The following is an 18,210-nucleotide window of genomic DNA, read 5'->3' as shown; positions in this document are numbered from 1 at the left end:
ACCTTAAACCACTTCCTCTCCCTTATGTAGTATCTAGCACTTTCTACACTGTAAAATAGCAACACCATTTAAACAACAGCCTGTTTAACAAGGCGCAGTTTAATCTGATATATAAGCCAGATAATATACGACTGTAAACAAACGCTGTCTCTGCTGCTGCTCCATGCTTTTTACACAACTGATCTGTACCATAGAAACAAACAACCTTTTATACTCAGCAAATTAAGTTTAAATTCAGAAATCCAACGTTGGCTTTATCTCTCCTCAAACATACAAGCATATACTAGTATAATATAATATAATTGCATTTTACTATGTATTTTCTTTCATTCTTTTAGTTACATTTAAATATCCACCATAAAAAAAATGCAGTAAATCACAGAATATCGTTGTCTAATCGATTGACAGCAATAGTATGTGATGTGCAAAATTCCTGTGGATTGTTTAGCTGCATCTCCCTCTTCCAACGCGCAGATATAGATAACAGGTTTCTGAGGCTATTTTAGGCAGCAGTATTACATATATTCTGCCTGTAAGGCTGCTAGCTTGTGGACTGTTACAGTTTTTGTGGACAGTTGGTTGTTTAATAGTAACTTTTGTTGAGATTTATTACATATTTATATGTATCTTTATATTTTATATTTTATCTTTTTTAACTTTGTGTATTGTGTAACCTGCTGCTGGATGCCAAGAATTTCCCCCTGTGGATCAATAAAGTATCAATCATCTATCTATCTATCTATCTATCTATCTATCTATCTATCTATCTATCTATCTATCTATCTATCTATCTATCTATCTATCTATCTATCTATCTATCTATCTATCTATCTATCTATCTATCTATCTATCTATCTATCTATCTATCTATCTATCTATCTATCTATCTATCTATCTATCTATCTATCTAAACACATTTTTGAATCATGCGCCTAACAAATAACCCAAAGTATATAAAAAAAAATGTATACTGGAAATAATAAAAACTAACTAAAACTAAGCACTAATCAAAAATAGAAAGTAATAAAAACTAGCAAACCCACTCTAAAACTAATTAAAACTAACCGAATTGAAGGAGAAAAAGTAAATAAGGAGAAAAACTCATCCCATGCAACTCAGACAGCAGCAACACAATGAAAATCACATGATTTTTTTTTTTTTTTTTTTTATCTATGTAGGGTTAATAAGTGCAAGATTAGCATTGTGTGGTCCTTGTTATTGCTCTGTTTTTGAAATGTGCCCCAGTATAACTGCAGTGCTGTAGCTTTTTTCTCAGATGACTTTCCTGGAAGGAACTTGAATAATCATACATTATAAAATCCATATGGATGCCCTAATTTTTGGTCAGGAAATGAGGAGAGTTCATTATGGACCAAGTGTGTTCAATCAAATCATTATCCTGTAATGTTCTATAATTCCTATAATTCCTGCGATCCGATTCTGATCACATTTGAAGGATTACGTGCATTTCTCAGCCAGAGCAGACACATTTCATGTACATTTGAACCGGTTCCAGTGATCTGCTGAGTGTGTGTGTGTGTGCTTGTTACAGTATAATGTAATTAAATAGATCAGTGTTAATTGCAAAAGTCATTCGTGTTCACTCTGTGTTTATGAAATAAATAATAATGAGATTATACTGTACAGGGGTTGGACAGACAGTTCTGGTGGAAACAGGAGAGTTGAGGTGCACATTGAATTCTGCGTGATTTGATCAGCAGTGGTTTTATGTTTTTCGAATACAATCCGGATTAGCACCTGAACATTCCTTTCAGACAGCTTCCTCTTACAGCGTCCACAGTTAATCCTGTTGGATGTGGTTGGTCCTTCTTGGTGGTATGCTAACATTACCCTGGATACCGTGGCTCTTGATGCATCACAAAGACTTGCTGTCTTGGTCACAGATGCGTCAGCAAGACGTGCACCAACAATTTGTCCTCTTTTGAACTCTAGTATGTCACCCATAATGTTGTGTGCATTGCAATATTTGGAGCAGAACTGTGCTCTTACCCTGCTAATTGAACCTTCACACTCTGCTCTTACTGGTGCAATAATGTGCAATTAATGAAGATTGACCACCAGGCTGCTCCAATTTAGCCATGAAACCTCCCACACTAAAATGACAGATGTTTTAGTTTCAGCGCAGTGTCTGTACGACAGTATGTATCATATCTCATTGGTTGTATATAAGTCATGCTCTTCCGAGGCCGCTGTTGGCCGAGAGTCTTGTTTATGGAAAGTGGTGCACAGCAGCCGCGCTGTTTCAGACTGGGGGAGCGGCGATTGCTAAGTGCTCCTCTCAGACATCTCTTGTGGATGTGGCGACACTAAAGAGGCCTTGGCCTGGCCTCGCCGTTTAGCTCATTTAAATGCCTTGAAATCATCAGAGTGACCCGGTGTAATTGTTGCCATACTGCCCGATCCGGTGAAGCCCGGTCCGTCAGCGCCTGCGGGGCTCTGCCAGCTGCTTCTGCTACACTGTCATTTTAGAAAATAAGCTCACCTTAAATAGACTCCATCCACATTTCTCTGCACTGAAATGACATTAAATATAGTTAGACGCCTGATGAATTACATCTTTAGTCATAATAAAGAGAGAGAGAGATTTAATCTCTGTGTTGGATGTTTCTTGACCCTTTTCCAGCAACCAGTTATTTATTTGACATAAATAAGCTGAACAGGAGACTATATATATATATATATATATATATATATATATTTCTTAAATATTGTATTAAAATACTTAATGTAAAGGTTGAAGCAGTACACTGTTTGGGGGGAAAAAAAGTTTTGGGACAAATATGCTTGTTAATTGTATTTAAAAAAGAAAATAAGAGTTTATCATGAGTGCCGAGTAGCTAAGTGGTCTAAAGCACTGCCACTAAAATCACTAGTTCACGCTGGTTCGAATCCTGGTCATGCAGATTGCCGTCAGCTGCCAGAGCCCTCAGAGAGCACAGTTGGCCTTGCTCTCTCTGGGTGGGTACAGTAGATGACGCTCTTTCCCCTCATCACTCCAAAGGGTGATGTCGATCAGCACGAGGCTGCATCTGTGAGCTGATGTATCAGAACCGCGTGCTGTGATTGTACTTTGCAATGCTGACTTCACATGTGTTGGTGGAGATGTGAAGACTATTTGACAGTTATTGGGTGGCACAACCAAGCTATTAGGTTTAGAGGGTAAATATTTTTTTCACACAGGGCTAGATTTGGGTTGGGTTTAGGTTTTTTCTTTTAATAAGTAAAATCATCATTTAAAAAGTGCTTTTTATATTTATTCAGGTTATCTTTGTCTGATATTAAAGTTTGTTTGATAATTGGAAAAATATCAGCGTGACAAAAAAGCAAAAACAAAAGAAAGTTTTCCCGTCTCTGTATAAAATTAATATGAGTAGTATTGTGTTAAGAGTGAGCTAGATGATTGTAAATATGGGAACTTAAACTGAGATGCCACATCCTTTCATGGGACATGATCTAAGATTATGTTCAATGACTTTTGCCATGTCTAATGAAAGCTATAGAGCACTGCGCTGTGCTGTGGGATATTAGTGCAGGGTCTACAGCATTGAATGTGGATGTGATTGGTTGCCAGGGTAACAGGTCTGTTTGCAAGGACATTTCTAGCCAGATTCTGCCAGTCACGATCAATATTACCAACTGTGCACTTATAACAATGTGGATTATGGAATGTTAAATGCCTGCAGATCTTTGGAAATGGAGTGACTCGCCATCTGGTACCAACTTACAAGCATAAATATTTAAACTTTGATAATTCATGGCACCTTGCCATGAGCACACTATCAACTTCTACAGGTGTGGACTTTTGCAAGCTATTTCCAGAGGTAACACTTTATGATCATGTATTTGTGTATTGTGTATGTATTGCGGGCATAAGTAAAAACTCATGAGGTGCCGTGCCACTTGTAACCCAAACCCAGAGCTTTGAGACTGTTCTTGGGCTTCTCCTGCAGCAGGGATTCTGCTCAGTTGTGGGTCTCTTGTGTTGTTCTTAGTCCTCTGTCTGTCTGTCTGTCTACATGCAGAACAGAGCGGATGGGCCTGATGTTATCCAGAAGTAGAAGTGTTCTGCGTCAATCTAATCATACAGCTAAATCTCGGATGGAGCAGCTGGGGAAAGAATGTGTTCTTCCTTTGATTGCTCCCAAAAATATCCCCTGCTAGAGGAAGTGCTCAAAAGTTCAAGAGATGCTAAGAATCTATTAACTGATTTGAACTAAAGAAAAGATTGTAAAAGTTCATGTTGAAGAATGAAAGTTAAAAAAGGTAAGATGAAGGATGAAAGTTAAGAAAACAAAACATTGTAAGACAAATTCCTGCATGAGTTTTAAGGCTAACTCAAATATTTTGGAAAAAAAAAACACCTAAAACAGAAGCATTTCTGAGTGAAGAAGAAAAAAAATATTGTGTTTATAGGCTGGAACGACCATCTCTGTTAAGTCTAATATACAGTACTCATTCTAAAAACAGGGGTGTCTGGTCGCTTTTTACTGGAGTTCTTCTGGCCACCTCACTCGTCTTTACGTATTGCGTCACACGAACAGCCTCTAAAAGAGGATCTGGCTCAGTTTTACTGAACGCGAGTGGCTGGTGGAGCATTGGGGACTTCAGAAGAGGAACTCAGAGCTCAGTAGCTCATTCACTCATAGTAAAAAACAAAGTGTGTAGTTGAAGTAAAGTTTCTGACTGAGCTCTCTCTCTCTCTTTCTGACTGAACATAACCTGGAATCAGATTCATTCGTTCTGAAAGGAGACCACATCACACCCGCCCAGTTTAAAATGATTCTTCCACATGCTCTGTGTAATTGCCTATTCTCACCAGAGAGGGTCCTCAATCTGAAAACTTACGGTTTTGAACTTTTTGATGAATAAAATTTATTCAAATTGTAAGAAATGTTTATTTCTTTAATTAACTAGTGTTAACTTTCTGCCATTAAAGTCGCAACAAAGGCTTTTGATAAAGCAAGAGAGACCAGCTGTACCCAGCCAAACACTCAGCAACACAGAAAATGGTAACTTGTTCTTACAACCTACAACTCTGAGGCCTGACTTTCAACCATTATAAAAGATGCATGTGTACGTCTATAAGAAGATACTGTATACTTGCAGGGGATAGCTATACACTGAGAGAGAATAAGGGGTGTGGGGCTTACAAATCATATTAAGATATGATCAGTTTCATTTCCTTGTTTTTACAGTGAAAGAAAGGATTCTATAAACCTTTAAAAAGTTTCTTTGGTTTTTCAGAATTTTTTTCTATGGAGTATATTGTTCTTGTAATTTGAGAAATATCACAAATGACAGTTTAATTTTTCTTAAATAAGCTTTTTCAGGTCTGTGATGTTTGTTACATGATTGTCTCATAAAAGCAGGCAACAGTACATTTAGTTTTATAAGTTAGACGTTGTAAAGATCACGAGGAACCCAAACAAAATCCGCCAGCATTTTGTATGTGGGTTGTGGTCTATGTGACTGCGTTCCACGTTGCAGTTTAACTGATCTCACTGTGTGACCACAGTCATATATCCTGCATATCACACGCCTGCCACCTCCTGTGCTCATGGCATGGAATCTTGTTTATGGTCATATGGGACTGTAACGTGGATTTATAGACGAGGGACTGTGTAGTGGAGTGGCCAGTACAGTCGTATTTTATCTAAAGCACAGTGTATTGTGTGAAATGGTAAACTGTATTTTTTAAAATAGGGATTAGTGCAGTGTAATATAATAAAATCAATGTTATTCAATGGACTGTATCTTTATAACTTGATTTAACTGACCAACATAGGGTCCATTGTGTATTGTTCCAGCCCAGTACTAAACTATTTTATTCAAGTCTATTGTTTATTATCTTAATTATCAAGTCATCCAGTAGCGCTGGGTGATTTTTTTGGGTGATTTTCATAATTAATTTGGTTAATTTGAATTACAGTGTTAATTTGATTTTCAAAATGGAGTAATCATGATTTTACATACTGTGAGGCAGAATGGACCTTTAAAAGACTGGAAGTCACAAGTTAAGCGGCTGGAGCCCCACTGGGCCAGCGTAGTCATGTTTTGAGTTGTTTTTGGGTGTTGGCGGAGGGCATTTAAACCAATAAAGGTACATTTTGATTTCACACAATCCCTGTGTCTGTTTATCCTCGGACTGAGCTCATACTGAAAACAGTTCCAGCAAACACTCGGTGGGATAAAGCATATATTTAGCATATATTTAGCTAGAAATAAATCCTACCGCTTCTAAAAACTGCAGCATCATCGCTATCCAGTGAGGATCCGTGATTAATTTTGGAAAACCATAATAATCTCTTCTTCAAAGTTTTTTCTGTGACTCGTTTAGATCATTATTTCTCTATTTTCCGTCACAAACCCGCGTTCTGAGGTATAATCCAGTGTCCCTCAGTGTGTGACACGAGATCAGCACGTGATATAAACGCATGGGCTTGAAAACAATGTTTTGAATCATTGATTCACTCAATGAGCCGACTCAGCCCAAAGCGTCTGAACACCAAACATATAGAACAGACAGAAACGTTTTTTTTTTTGTTAGTTTTTTTATATACAGGTAAACCTAGTTTGAAACCATTTCTTTGTCATCTGTAGTTTGATTTTTAGTAGGGGGAGAAATTGATTATAATCAAAAATCTGTTTTTTTTTTTGTGTGAAAAAATCGAAGATAATTTTTTAGGCCATAATCGCCCAGCACTAATCCAGAGTACCACTGTCTTTTTTCCTCTTTTCGGAAAATGCCAAACAACCAACTGTAAATGTCCACAGCTGCTTGTTGACATATGCTTGTGCCTTTTTTGAAGTGTGATCAGGAGATACGGCCACTTTCCCCTGAGGGCAGTATGGGTGCAGCTGGGTAATTGCAGGCCTCTGCTCCTCTAGGATTAACATTAAGGGCACATAATGAGTGTAACCTTTGCTCAGAGCCATTCTGGTTCTGGGATATCCCGCTCTCTGCCCGTCTGGCAGTTTTTGGTTGACTTGTTTTGCTGTATTTTTTTTTTTTTTTTCATGAGAAGCATCGTTCCATTGCTCCTGTATTTTTAGAATTTTGGAGTCACTGTTTATGATCGCACAAAAAAAAAAAAACAATTGTGTTGGACATAAAGATATATGGTGCCCAAATGAAGCTTCTATGGTAACTGACAATGATATACTGCCATACCAAACAACATGGGATAGTATGTACTGTACATTGATTATTAAGTAGCACCTCAGGGGATGGCTTGACTTGGGAATGCCCACAGCTGCAGTTTTGAGTGATGTTAAATATAATGTTTGAAAGAATGCCTGGATTAATATTTTAAAAAATATATATTAATATACATAACAGTATGTCATCTTGGCTTGATTTTCTCAGTCAGCTTTATGATGTACAGTACATCTACAGAGTCACCTGGAATTCAGGCTTTCAGTTAACAGCTGTGCTGAACTCACAAAGACGATCACAAATGTAATGATGAAACTGGCAACTTTGACACTTTTTTCTATAGCGCATACTTTATACTCAGAAACTATTTACTGTTAATATTTAATGTGCAATTGGGATGCATCCATTGTTTTACCTTTAATTTGATGCATTTTACACCATGTTCCAAATTACTATGCAAATTGTGTCAAAGATTTGGTTTCTCAGTTAAACTCAGTTAAAATGGATGGTATTGTGTCTCAGTGCTCTTTGGATCACTGAAATCAATTTCAGACACCTGTGGTAATTAGTTTTCCAGAAGGATGTTCCACATTGTTAAGCAGGCCACAGGTTTCAAGCAACATGGGAAAGAAAAATCATCTCTCTGCTGGTGTGAAACGTCAAATAGTGCAATGCCTTGGACAAGGTATGAAAATCTAGGAAAATATCATTTGCATTTGCATAAATCTAAGCCCAGAAAACATTCTTTTTGTCCCTTTTTTCTCCAAGTCTGTTGTAACTGCGTGACAGACGGGACCGTGAACACAGAACTAAAGAGCTTAAAACCTTCCGCGGACCTCCGTAACCCAATATGCCCTTTAGAAGTATTATGTCCAGGATGTCGTCTGAATCTCTTCACGGTGCTCTTCCCCGGTCAGTTCTGGCCATAACCCTCAGTCATGCTTTAGTGAGTAATGGCTGTATCTATATTCCCTGTAAGCTCTGTGCTCTCTGGCCGCTGCTTTAAAGAGAAACACAGCTTGCTGCTCTGATACATGGACCCGCGGTGCTCCCTGTTGCCCTGCTGAGCTACAGCACCTGTGACGGGATGGTGAGCCACCGCCGCTCTTTACTGTAAGCAGAGCTTCCATAGAGTAGCGTGAAGATAATATATAAAACAGACTGGACCTTCTAAACTCTGGATCAACCTACTCTGGAGGATCAGGGGCCTTAACTCTTAGTTCCTCCTAGTTCCTCCTGGTTCTTCCTCAGGTGATGGGAGGTTTGTTTCAGGTATAGAGTGGCCTAATAAGAGTTATAGGTGCTGAGGGACGTCCACAGTAGACCATGCCACCTTGCATTCAGGTCTTCTGCTCATATTGCAATGCTAAAAGTTACCAGGAAAAACAAACGATTGAAGACATAGGGCCCTATTTTAGCTATAGCTATTTATCTATAGCGCACCGGTCAATTGTGCATCACACAGCTTGATTTAGGGCGTGTTGATGTGTCTTTGTTGTCGTGAGGGCATGTACTAATTCTCTTACTTAATCATGGGTGTGTTTTGGGCGTAACATGAAATAAACCAATCAGTGTGTCACTTTTCATTCCCTTTAAGAGCCAGGTGAGCTCTGACTTTGGCGCATTCGTATCTTAACAGCGTGGTGCTTTTGCCCATCTCAGCAAAAGATACTGACTGGCGCATTCACATCGTCAAGGTACAGCAATGTTATTTTATTCTTTATTCTGTTTATTGTTGATGTAAAAGCTGTATTTGAGCACTGTAGCACGTTTATTTGTGTTTAACCAGCGGGGGTGTACATGTGCATGGCTAAGATAGAATTGGGTGGCTGACTGTTGACTGTTGTCAGGGTTTTAATCAGTCAGTGGCGCGCTTCTGTTTTCCACAGCCAAGATAGATTTTTACCTGAACGCCAAATATTTACCTGAACTAGGTAAATTGCACTGTTGATGGGGTGTAAGATAGAAATAAGTGTACGATAGACTTCTATGGGCAACCCTTTGTCTTATTTATTGAGCTACACATACAGATATAGTGTATAAAGCATGTGTAATATAATACAACATGCCAGATATATCAGCTGTGTCCCATCTCAAATATTCCCAAACAGTCCAGTAGCATCCCACACATTCTCATTCGGTATCTGTATCTGTGTCTTTCCAGGCAAGGTTCTGTGCACCAGCATTGTCCTGTAAGAATAGAGCACTGTAGAGTGTAGGCCAATGATTGCAGGACCTCATTAGCATAATGTTGGGCTGTCAAAGTCCTGTAATGAAGACTAACTTTGTCAGATCACTAACAGTGATCTGACATTGCGCAAAATTGTACTTCACGCCACGACACCAGGCCTTCTGGACGTTTCTTTCCTGTAAGTTGATTCCTTCTGGAAGCATCTATATTTTTGATAATGTGCGTATTTCCCCGAAGCCCTGGAACTTTGGTGCTTTTCAGCATTGCAAAACTGGACCATGTATGCTCTCCGTGTAGATACTCTGTTTCTGATTCTCTGTTTCTGATTATGAAGACATTTTACATTTCTAAACAAGCTCCAGCTTTCTGCAGCTCTCCGATTACTCATCTGATTGTCATCTCAGTTTATGCTGAAAAAGTGCCGAGCAATTCCAGCTGGGCTTCTTGAGTGAAGAAAGAAACAAAATGCGGTGTCATAACCCTGCAAGCCTTCTCCAGAACATTTACAGTGTGATGTCATAGTGCTTGTGGAGAAATATGTCTGGAATGCTCCTCCAGTTTACAAAGGAAAGACGAGGCTGTTTCCTTGGCAAGACTTGTTGTGGTTGGCTGTTGCAAGACCTTCTCTGGTCTATGTGTGTGAGTGTGTGTTTGGGTTGGGTTGGGGGGGTTGTTGTTCCTGGTTTTAATCAGGGTATTCCAAAAAATAAAAACAATATTCCGAAATGCCGGACAATTAATCGCACATGGCCTTGTTTCTGCTCCCACTGCGTGTTGTGTAATTGAAATCATGTGATAGATTTAGGTGTTTAGGAAAACGGCGCAATCTCTAAATGCGCTGAAGGAATTCACATCGCAATTGTCTTTGATTTCCATGCTGAAGGCAGAAGCTACGCAAATGGCTAAACAATGCCAGAAGTCCCGCGTTAAACTCAGCACATTCCTGTTTGGCGCTGGTGACGATGTGTTAAATGTCTTTTAAATAAATGCGTGATGGGTTACACATCCCGGCTCTGCGGACTGTGTAGCGTAATGATCACCTAACTAAAAATAACCGCCTGCTTTTACTACAGGCTGATTCAGATCTGATCAAATTTCCTGGATTCCTGTTTGTCAGACAGAGCTGAAATGAGGGATAATTAGAGGAACTTTAGCCTGCAGTGTGTAACAAAGTACAAACACAAGATGTGTGTGACACTCAGAGTAAACATGCCTCAAAAACAAAGCAGTGCTACAGAGGAGAATCATCTCAGAGGAATAATGACTTCAAGTCTTCTTTTTTCTTATTTGGCAGATACAGTTATATGAAAAAGTTTGGGCACCCCTATTAATCTTAATCATTTTTAGTTCTAAATATTTGTGTGTTTGCAACAGCCATTTCAGTTTGAATGGCTAAGGTGTGCAAAAGCACACCTCAGGCGACTCTGTTTGTGGCGTGCTTGCAGAAATGGCTTCTTTCGCATCACTCTCCCATACAGCTTCTCCTTGCGCAAAGTGCGCTGTATTGTTGACCGATGCACAGTGACACCATCTGCAGCAAGATGATGCTGCAGCTCTTTGGAGGTGGTCTGTGGATTGTCCTTGACTGTTCTCACCGTTCTTCTTCTCTGCCTTTCTGATATTTTTCTTGGCCTGCCACTTCTGGGCTTAACAAGAACTGTCCCTGTGGTCTTCCATTTCCTTACTATGTTCCTCACAGTGGAAACTGACAGGTTAAATCTCTGAGACAACTTTTTGTCTCCTTCCCCTGAACAACTATGTTGAACAATCTTAGTTTTTAGATCATTTGAGAGTTGTTTTGATGAGCCCATGATGCCACTCTTCAGAGGAGATTCAAATAGGAGAACAACTTGCAATTGGCCACCTTAAATACCTTTTCTCATGATTGGATACACCTGGCTATGAAGTTCAAAGCTCAATGAGGTTACCAAACCAATTTTGTGCTTCAGTAAGTCAGTAAAAAGTAGTTCAAATTTTGGTTTAATGCATATTGCACATTTTCTGTTAGTACAATAAACCTCATTTCAATCCTGAAATATTACTGTGTCCATCAGTTATTAGATATATCAAACTGAAATGGCTGTTGCAAACACCCAAATATTTAGAACTAAAAATGATTAAGATTAATAGGGCCCAAACTTTTTCATATGACTGTATATAGTGCTGTGTGTTTTCAGGAAAGAAATTATCTGAATTTATCAGCTTTTCATAGACGTTCCTGACAATGTTAAATAATATGATTCATAAATTATGTATATAGTATATATTTTTCGAATTTGTTTCGTTAACACTTAAAATAAGGGAATATTAATTAACAGTACTTATGACAGAATGTCTCAAACAACTATTAATTGGTGCTAGTTAAGACATTATTAATCATTACTCAATTTTAACTAATGTACCAATTCATTATTATTTGCAACATTCTTTTTAAATTTTAAAATAAAAATTTAATTCACTTGGCGCCGAGTGGTCCATCGGTCTAAAGCGCTGCCACTATGATCGGGAGATTGGTGGTTCAAATCCCAGTTTATGCAGCTTGCCATCAGCTCCCAAAGCCTGAGAGAGAGCACAATTGTGTGAAAAGTATGAAAGCTGCTTTGTAGTCTCCTAAAATTGGTGGTCTGGGGATCGTGTGGAAGCTTTATCTATACCAGCTAAAAAATATGTAGAGAAAAGAAGCTCTCTACAGTGGTCTGATAATGTGTTTGCCCCTTCATAATTTCTTTTTCTGATATATTTTCAGATCATCAGATTTAAATATTAGTCAAAGACAACACAAGTAAACACATAATGCATTTTTTAAGGGAGAAACAAAATCCAAACCTTCATGACCCTATGTGAAAAAGTGTTTGCTCCCCACTTAAAACATAACTTAACTGTGGTTTATCACACAGAAGTTCAATTTCTCTAGCCACAGCCAGGCCTGATTACTGACACACCTGTTCCGAATCAATAAATCAATTAAATAGGACCTGCCTGACACAGTGAAGTAGACCAAAAGATACTCAAAAGCTAAACATCATGCCGAGATCCAAAGAAATTCAGAAACAAATGAGGAAGAAAGTTATAGAGATCTATCAGTCTGGAAAATGTTATAAAGCCACTTGTAAAGTTTTGGGAATCCAGAGAACCATGCTGAGTGCAATTATCTACAAATGGCAAAAACGTGGAACATTGGGGAACCTTACCTTACTTAGGAGTGGCTGGCCGCCCAAAATTACCCCAAGAGTGCAGCGACGACTCATCCAAGAGGACACAAAAGACCCCACAACAACATCCAAAGAGCTGCAGGCCTTACTTGCCCCAGTTAAGGTCAGCATTCATGACTTTACCATTAGTAAAAGACTGGGCGATAATGGTGCAAAAATGAAAACCACTGTGAGCAAAAAGAACATTAAAGCTTGTCTCAATTTTGCCAGAAAACATATTGATGATCCCTAAGTCCTTTGGGAAAATTCTATTTAGACTGACAAGCTAAAACTTGGAAGACTAGCTGTGATAAACAGAACCATCAATTCTGCTCTCTACCAAAAAGTCCTGAAGAAGAATGTCTGTCCCTCTGTTTGTGACCTCAAGCTGAAGCGAACTTGGGTTCTGCAGCAGGACAATGATCCAAAACACACCAGCAGGTCCACCTCTGAATGGCAGAAGAAAAATAAAGTGAAGACTTTGGAGTGGCCTAGTCAAAGTCCTGACCTGAATCTTATTGAGGTGCTGTGGCATGACCTTAAAAATCAGTTCATGCTGGAAAACCCTTGGAATTATGCGGAATTACAACAATTCTGTAAAGAAGAGTGGAACAAAATTCCTCCACAGAGATTCATTGCAAGTTACCACATTAAATGCTTGATTGCAGTTGTTGCTGCTAAGAGTCGCCCAACCATTTATTAGGTTTAGGGGGGCTTAGGGGCCCTTAAAAATAAAAACCTTAATGTAAAAACTGCATTTTGTGTTTACTTGCATTGTCTTTGACTAATATTTTAATGATCTGAAGCATTAAAGAGTGATTTATACTGTATATGTGGACTCTATTAGCTTTGAGTATTTATTTTCCCTTCTGCATTAATCATATTAATATTAAAGTATGTTGTATTGCATTTCATTGACATGTGTTCTAGATCTGGGCTTTATCAGGTAATTGTGCTGAATATGCTGACCTTGTGGAGTGTGCTCACTGTCTGCAGTTCAGGAACACGGGTTTGAAATGTGGTCTCCTCTGATGGATATTTACGACCCCAGATTGAAAACTGCTGAAAGGCGCTGCAGATTTATCACTGAGAACACAATGAGGTTTTGATGAATAGCTTGTCATATTACTAGATATGTAATTTAGCAGATTATTCCTGGAGAGCGTGCGATGCTATTAGCCGTTTTAAGGCTGTACATTATTTCTCCATCTCGATTTTTCATCTGAACGCTGTGCTGATGTTTAGTCGTGTCCGCATGGACCGAGTGGCCTTTCCCGCTGTGAGGTGGGCGGAGCTTAGTGTGGTTTCAAAAGAGCAAATAGAGTCATCTTTTGTTCCTCAGTTCTTCCATCACTCTGAGCACGGCCTCCTCTGCGTTCAGCTGTTACTCCGAGGCTTATTAAAGCGCTCCAGATAGTGATTAGCTGAAGTGTGAGTGTTACAACATTCGCAAATGAATGTGATTCCCGCGAGTGCTATGTGGTTTTTCCTACGTTTAGTTAATTACGTCTAATTCCTATTTACAATGCTTAAATTGCTGCCATACTTTACATCATTACGACAACATTAGACCATAAGCAGGTGTGTTTGCTGTGCTTTATTTATTTATTTATATATTTATTATTTTAGCTTTTTTATGTAGGCTTAAGTATTATTATTGCTAATAATAAGACCCAGGAAATTTTATAACGATTAGTTTTAAAAGTTTAACCCTTTAATGACCAGCAATGACCAGGACCTGCTGGATAGTTCAGAATTCCATTTAACACTCATGCAACATAAGAAAATAATTAATTTTGCAGCTTTTGATGTACAATATTTTATAAGACCTGAATTTCTGAAACCAACACGCCAACAAACAAAGAACATCTTGAAATGGGGGAGGATGGCTCCAAGATGGGCTGTGTCACATTAGCGTCCCATTGCGAACAACAAACATCCTCATGCATGCATGGGCTCTTCTTCAAAGCAACTGCTACAGCTGCAAAGAGTCATTTGATCAACAATGCGATGTGTCCCAACACATTTGTCCATGCAGTGTGTACATTTTCAGATCATTATATAGTGTAGAACTAAGCAAATGATCTGGGGTTGCTGCAGTTGGTCAGGACTAGGTACCTGTGTTACGTTCCCAACTAAAAGTTGTTAAGGTCTAGGGTAAATTAGGAAGTAAACAAAAATAATAATAACGCTGGAATAAAGGGTAAACTGTAAACTGTAAATGTAAAATTAGGCCTGTAATCATCCATATTGAATCCATCTATATCGGAATGTAATTTCTGGCAGATTGCTGAAGTGATTGAATACAGTAGGCCAAGGTATCTCCTTCTGCTCTCGGGAACATGGTCCAAGGAATGTGTCTGGTCAACCTCCTTCCGAAACCTCAGTTTTCTTTAAGTGCCTGTATCATCTGCAATCGCTCGTTTTTTTTTTGTTCTTTTTTTTTTCCAGCTTGTCACTTCAGACGCAGAGCTCACTTTAGGTAATTACATGTTGTATAATAGAATAAGAGCCGTCTGACAGTGTGTGACGTGTGGTGAACTGATCAAATGACATGATCATGCATTAGGGAGGCTGTCTACTTAGTCAGCGATGGCTTCTGACATGCTCTTCTTCTCTTCCTCCTCAGGGCCAGAGCTGTCTATGGGCCGACAAGAAGCATTTGAGATCTTTAGGAGAGATCATGAGGATCGCCTGAGTATTGACGACAATAAGGCCATACTGAAGCAGAGGTCAGTCTTGTTTTATTCATATGGATAAAACTATTGTTGAGTTATCGGTAACACTTTCTATGAATGTCATCTCTATAAGACTCTATAAACATACTTATAACACATTCATAAGGCATTATAAACATGGCTATACATATTTATAAAAATGTATAATTCATCATAGCCATGTTTACTATGCATCATGAACTGTGATTATAATGCATTAATAGCTGTAGTGTTTATAACATGTTATACGTCAATACCAAGAAACTCAGTCCCAGCTTGCAGACTTTATTACGACTAAAAAAGCTTTCCAACGTATAAACACACCCTAAATAATCCTATAAATATATTTTTTAACCACTAATAAATTATTAAGGATTGTCTAGTCTAGCATCTAGTATTGGATATAATACTAGTTATAGTCAGTTATAATGTATTATAACAGGTATCCGTGCGCGCTAAGTAAAGTGCCAGACTTTCATTGTGGGACTAGATTAATAACGATAGATATAAACTATTTTAACATATATATTATAAGCACAGCTTATAATGTATTATGATCACAAGTCATAATGCTTAATAAACATGGCTATAATGGGTTATGCATTTTTATAAATATGTATAGCCATGTTTATAATGCCTTATGAATGCATTATAATATGTTATGAATGTGGTTATAGAGTCTAATAGAGATGACATTCATAGAAAGTGTTACCGAGTTATCTTCTGTCTACACTCAATATTCAGTTCTTTGCATAGGCTACAGTCATGTGAAACAATTGTCGTATTTTTCGCACTTAACATCTATGAATTTTTCCAAAAATCTAAAGTGCACCTTATAATCAGGTGCTCATTATGTATGAATTCTATCAGTCAGGATGTAAAGAGCAGTAAAGCCACTCCACTGAAGTACAATGTTATACAGGAGTTTCAGTTTAGTTCTCCAGTACCAAGACTGGAGCAGTATTAGCATTAGCTGCTAACCGCGCTAAGTGCTAGCTCTTTCGCTGTTCAGAGGCGAGGATATCAAAAACTGTGGCCAGCTGCTTATTCTGGCTAGCACTGCAAGAAGAGCAGCATTAGCCGCTAACCACACTAGCTCTTTCGCCATTCAGAGGTGAGTATTATCCGACTGTAGTCTGTGTGTTTATCGTGATAAAGCAAGCTACATGGGGCAAACCGCTAGCTAATATCACCCTGGCTTACCAGAAAACTCAGGGTCCCTCAGTGTAGTGCTGTCAGGCAGCATTTACGAGGTTAGCTGCTAGTGCTAATGGCAATTCTGCTGCATCCTGCCTTAGTGGAAATCTAAGCTTGCTGTAAATAAATTAAATCTTAACTCACACAATTTTTTAAGTTTTTAAGAGAGAAATCTGTGTAGATTAACATCCTGCACTCATTTGACTTTAAAATATACATTTTTTAAGAATTACAGTTTTATTTACTTAGCTTAGCATTACTTAATTTACCCTCTGCCCCACACTACCACCCTTATATATGAAAATAGACCAGAAAATACATGTTCAATGATGGTGCACCTTACAATCCGATAAACACCCCCCCCCCCCCCACACACACACACATTTTTTTTTTTTATAAATAAATAAGGTTAAGACACTCAATGCCCTAAATGCTGGTTTTTCCCACATTGGCTTAAAAAAAACATTTGGATGTTTCCAATAACCATCAAGCAGTTTCTAAAAAAGCCTGGAAAAAAGTTTTCCAACTTATAATTATATCCAGAATTCTTCATCTACACTGTTTATATGGATGGTCTTAAAACTTTAGTAACTAAAATTTGTGTGCCTAAATTCAAGAGTTTCTAGTGTTTCTACTGTCCAGGGAAGCTTTTCTGCTTGATTTTCTGAGGATTTGATTACAGTTCGAATTATACAGATTTACTGCTCTACACAGTTTTACACGTGGCATTAGGAATGGTGCCAATTATCCAAAGACTGAAGCTGTGTCAGCAATAATTGCTAATAAAAATAGCCTTATGCATTTATTACAAGGGTTGTTCTCCAAAAATTTAACATGTGGTGTACAGTATTTGTCATATTGGCTCTTCACTTCTGTTTTTCACAGGTTTGCAGAAGCTAAAGCACTGGGGGAACAGGTTAACCAGGCCAGGAACAGAGTCAGTAAGTCACTCACATTACCCATAAGCACACAGTCACTGAGCAACAGGATGCTGAGCATGGCTTGCCAGCAGCTTACTCTCCAGAGCTGTGAAGATATAAAACTCTAACCGCCGTGAGCATTAGCATCATTAATATCATTACCCTGATCAAGAACAGCCCTGGCATGGTCCCCTGATGCGTCCGCTCTGTTACTAATGTGCCATGTTTCAAAACCGCACTGCTGGCCAACAGCCCGTTTCATTTAAACCACTGGCCCCTCACCAGGACCCCTCCTCTTCCCGACTAAAGCACTGTCAATCAGCACATTCCAGCCCTGTTCCAGGACCCGGGAGATCCTGGGAGTGAGCTCGGGTCTCAGCCTGGCTCTTCCGTCCTCACTGCGTTTTAAAGGGTGGGAGTTGCTGCGTTTATGAGCCTCTGAAAACACACCTCTGAGCTTTTCCACTGCTCCTGTGGAATCTTGATCCATGCCAGACTGCTGCATGGCCAAGCATGGCACCATTCTCACAAAATTGGGTTTCTACAACCTGTAGTGGAAGGTTTTGACAGTGTACTAAAGTACTTTATCTGCTGGTCTTTTATATATGTTTTCCTGTTTCTGTTTGATGAACACTAATTCAGTATCTGAAATATTATAATTTCTTTTTGAGCAAAGAGTGTTACTAATGGTTTTCTTGGTGACTGTGCTCCCAGCTCCCTTGAGATCATTAACAATCTTGCGAAAAGCTTTAGAGTGAGGGTGATTGACTGTTACCTTGTATTTCTTTCATTTTAAAATGATCCCATCAATAGTGAT

At 38.7% G+C, this 18,210-nt stretch overlaps 1 protein-coding gene across 3 annotated transcripts in view; it reads left to right on the top strand.

Annotated features, from left to right (window-relative positions):
• Window positions 1-18,210, top strand: part of kif6 (kinesin family member 6) — a 130,382-nt gene that overhangs the window by 69,818 nt on the left and 42,354 nt on the right. For all 3 annotated transcript variants that reach the window (XM_049463498.1, XM_049463497.1, XM_049463495.1), the window contains exons 14-15: window positions 15,189-15,291; window positions 17,359-17,414. In XM_049463498.1, the coding sequence (XP_049319455.1) occupies window positions 15,189-15,291; window positions 17,359-17,414 (159 nt within the window). The remainder of the gene's footprint in view (window positions 1-15,188; window positions 15,292-17,358; window positions 17,415-18,210) is intronic.

This window comes from Astyanax mexicanus, chromosome 14, assembly GCF_023375975.1.
Source record: "Astyanax mexicanus isolate ESR-SI-001 chromosome 14, AstMex3_surface, whole genome shotgun sequence".
Lineage (NCBI taxonomy): Eukaryota > Metazoa > Chordata > Actinopteri > Characiformes > Acestrorhamphidae > Astyanax > Astyanax mexicanus.
This window is presented reverse-complemented; position numbering and strand designations above follow the sequence as displayed.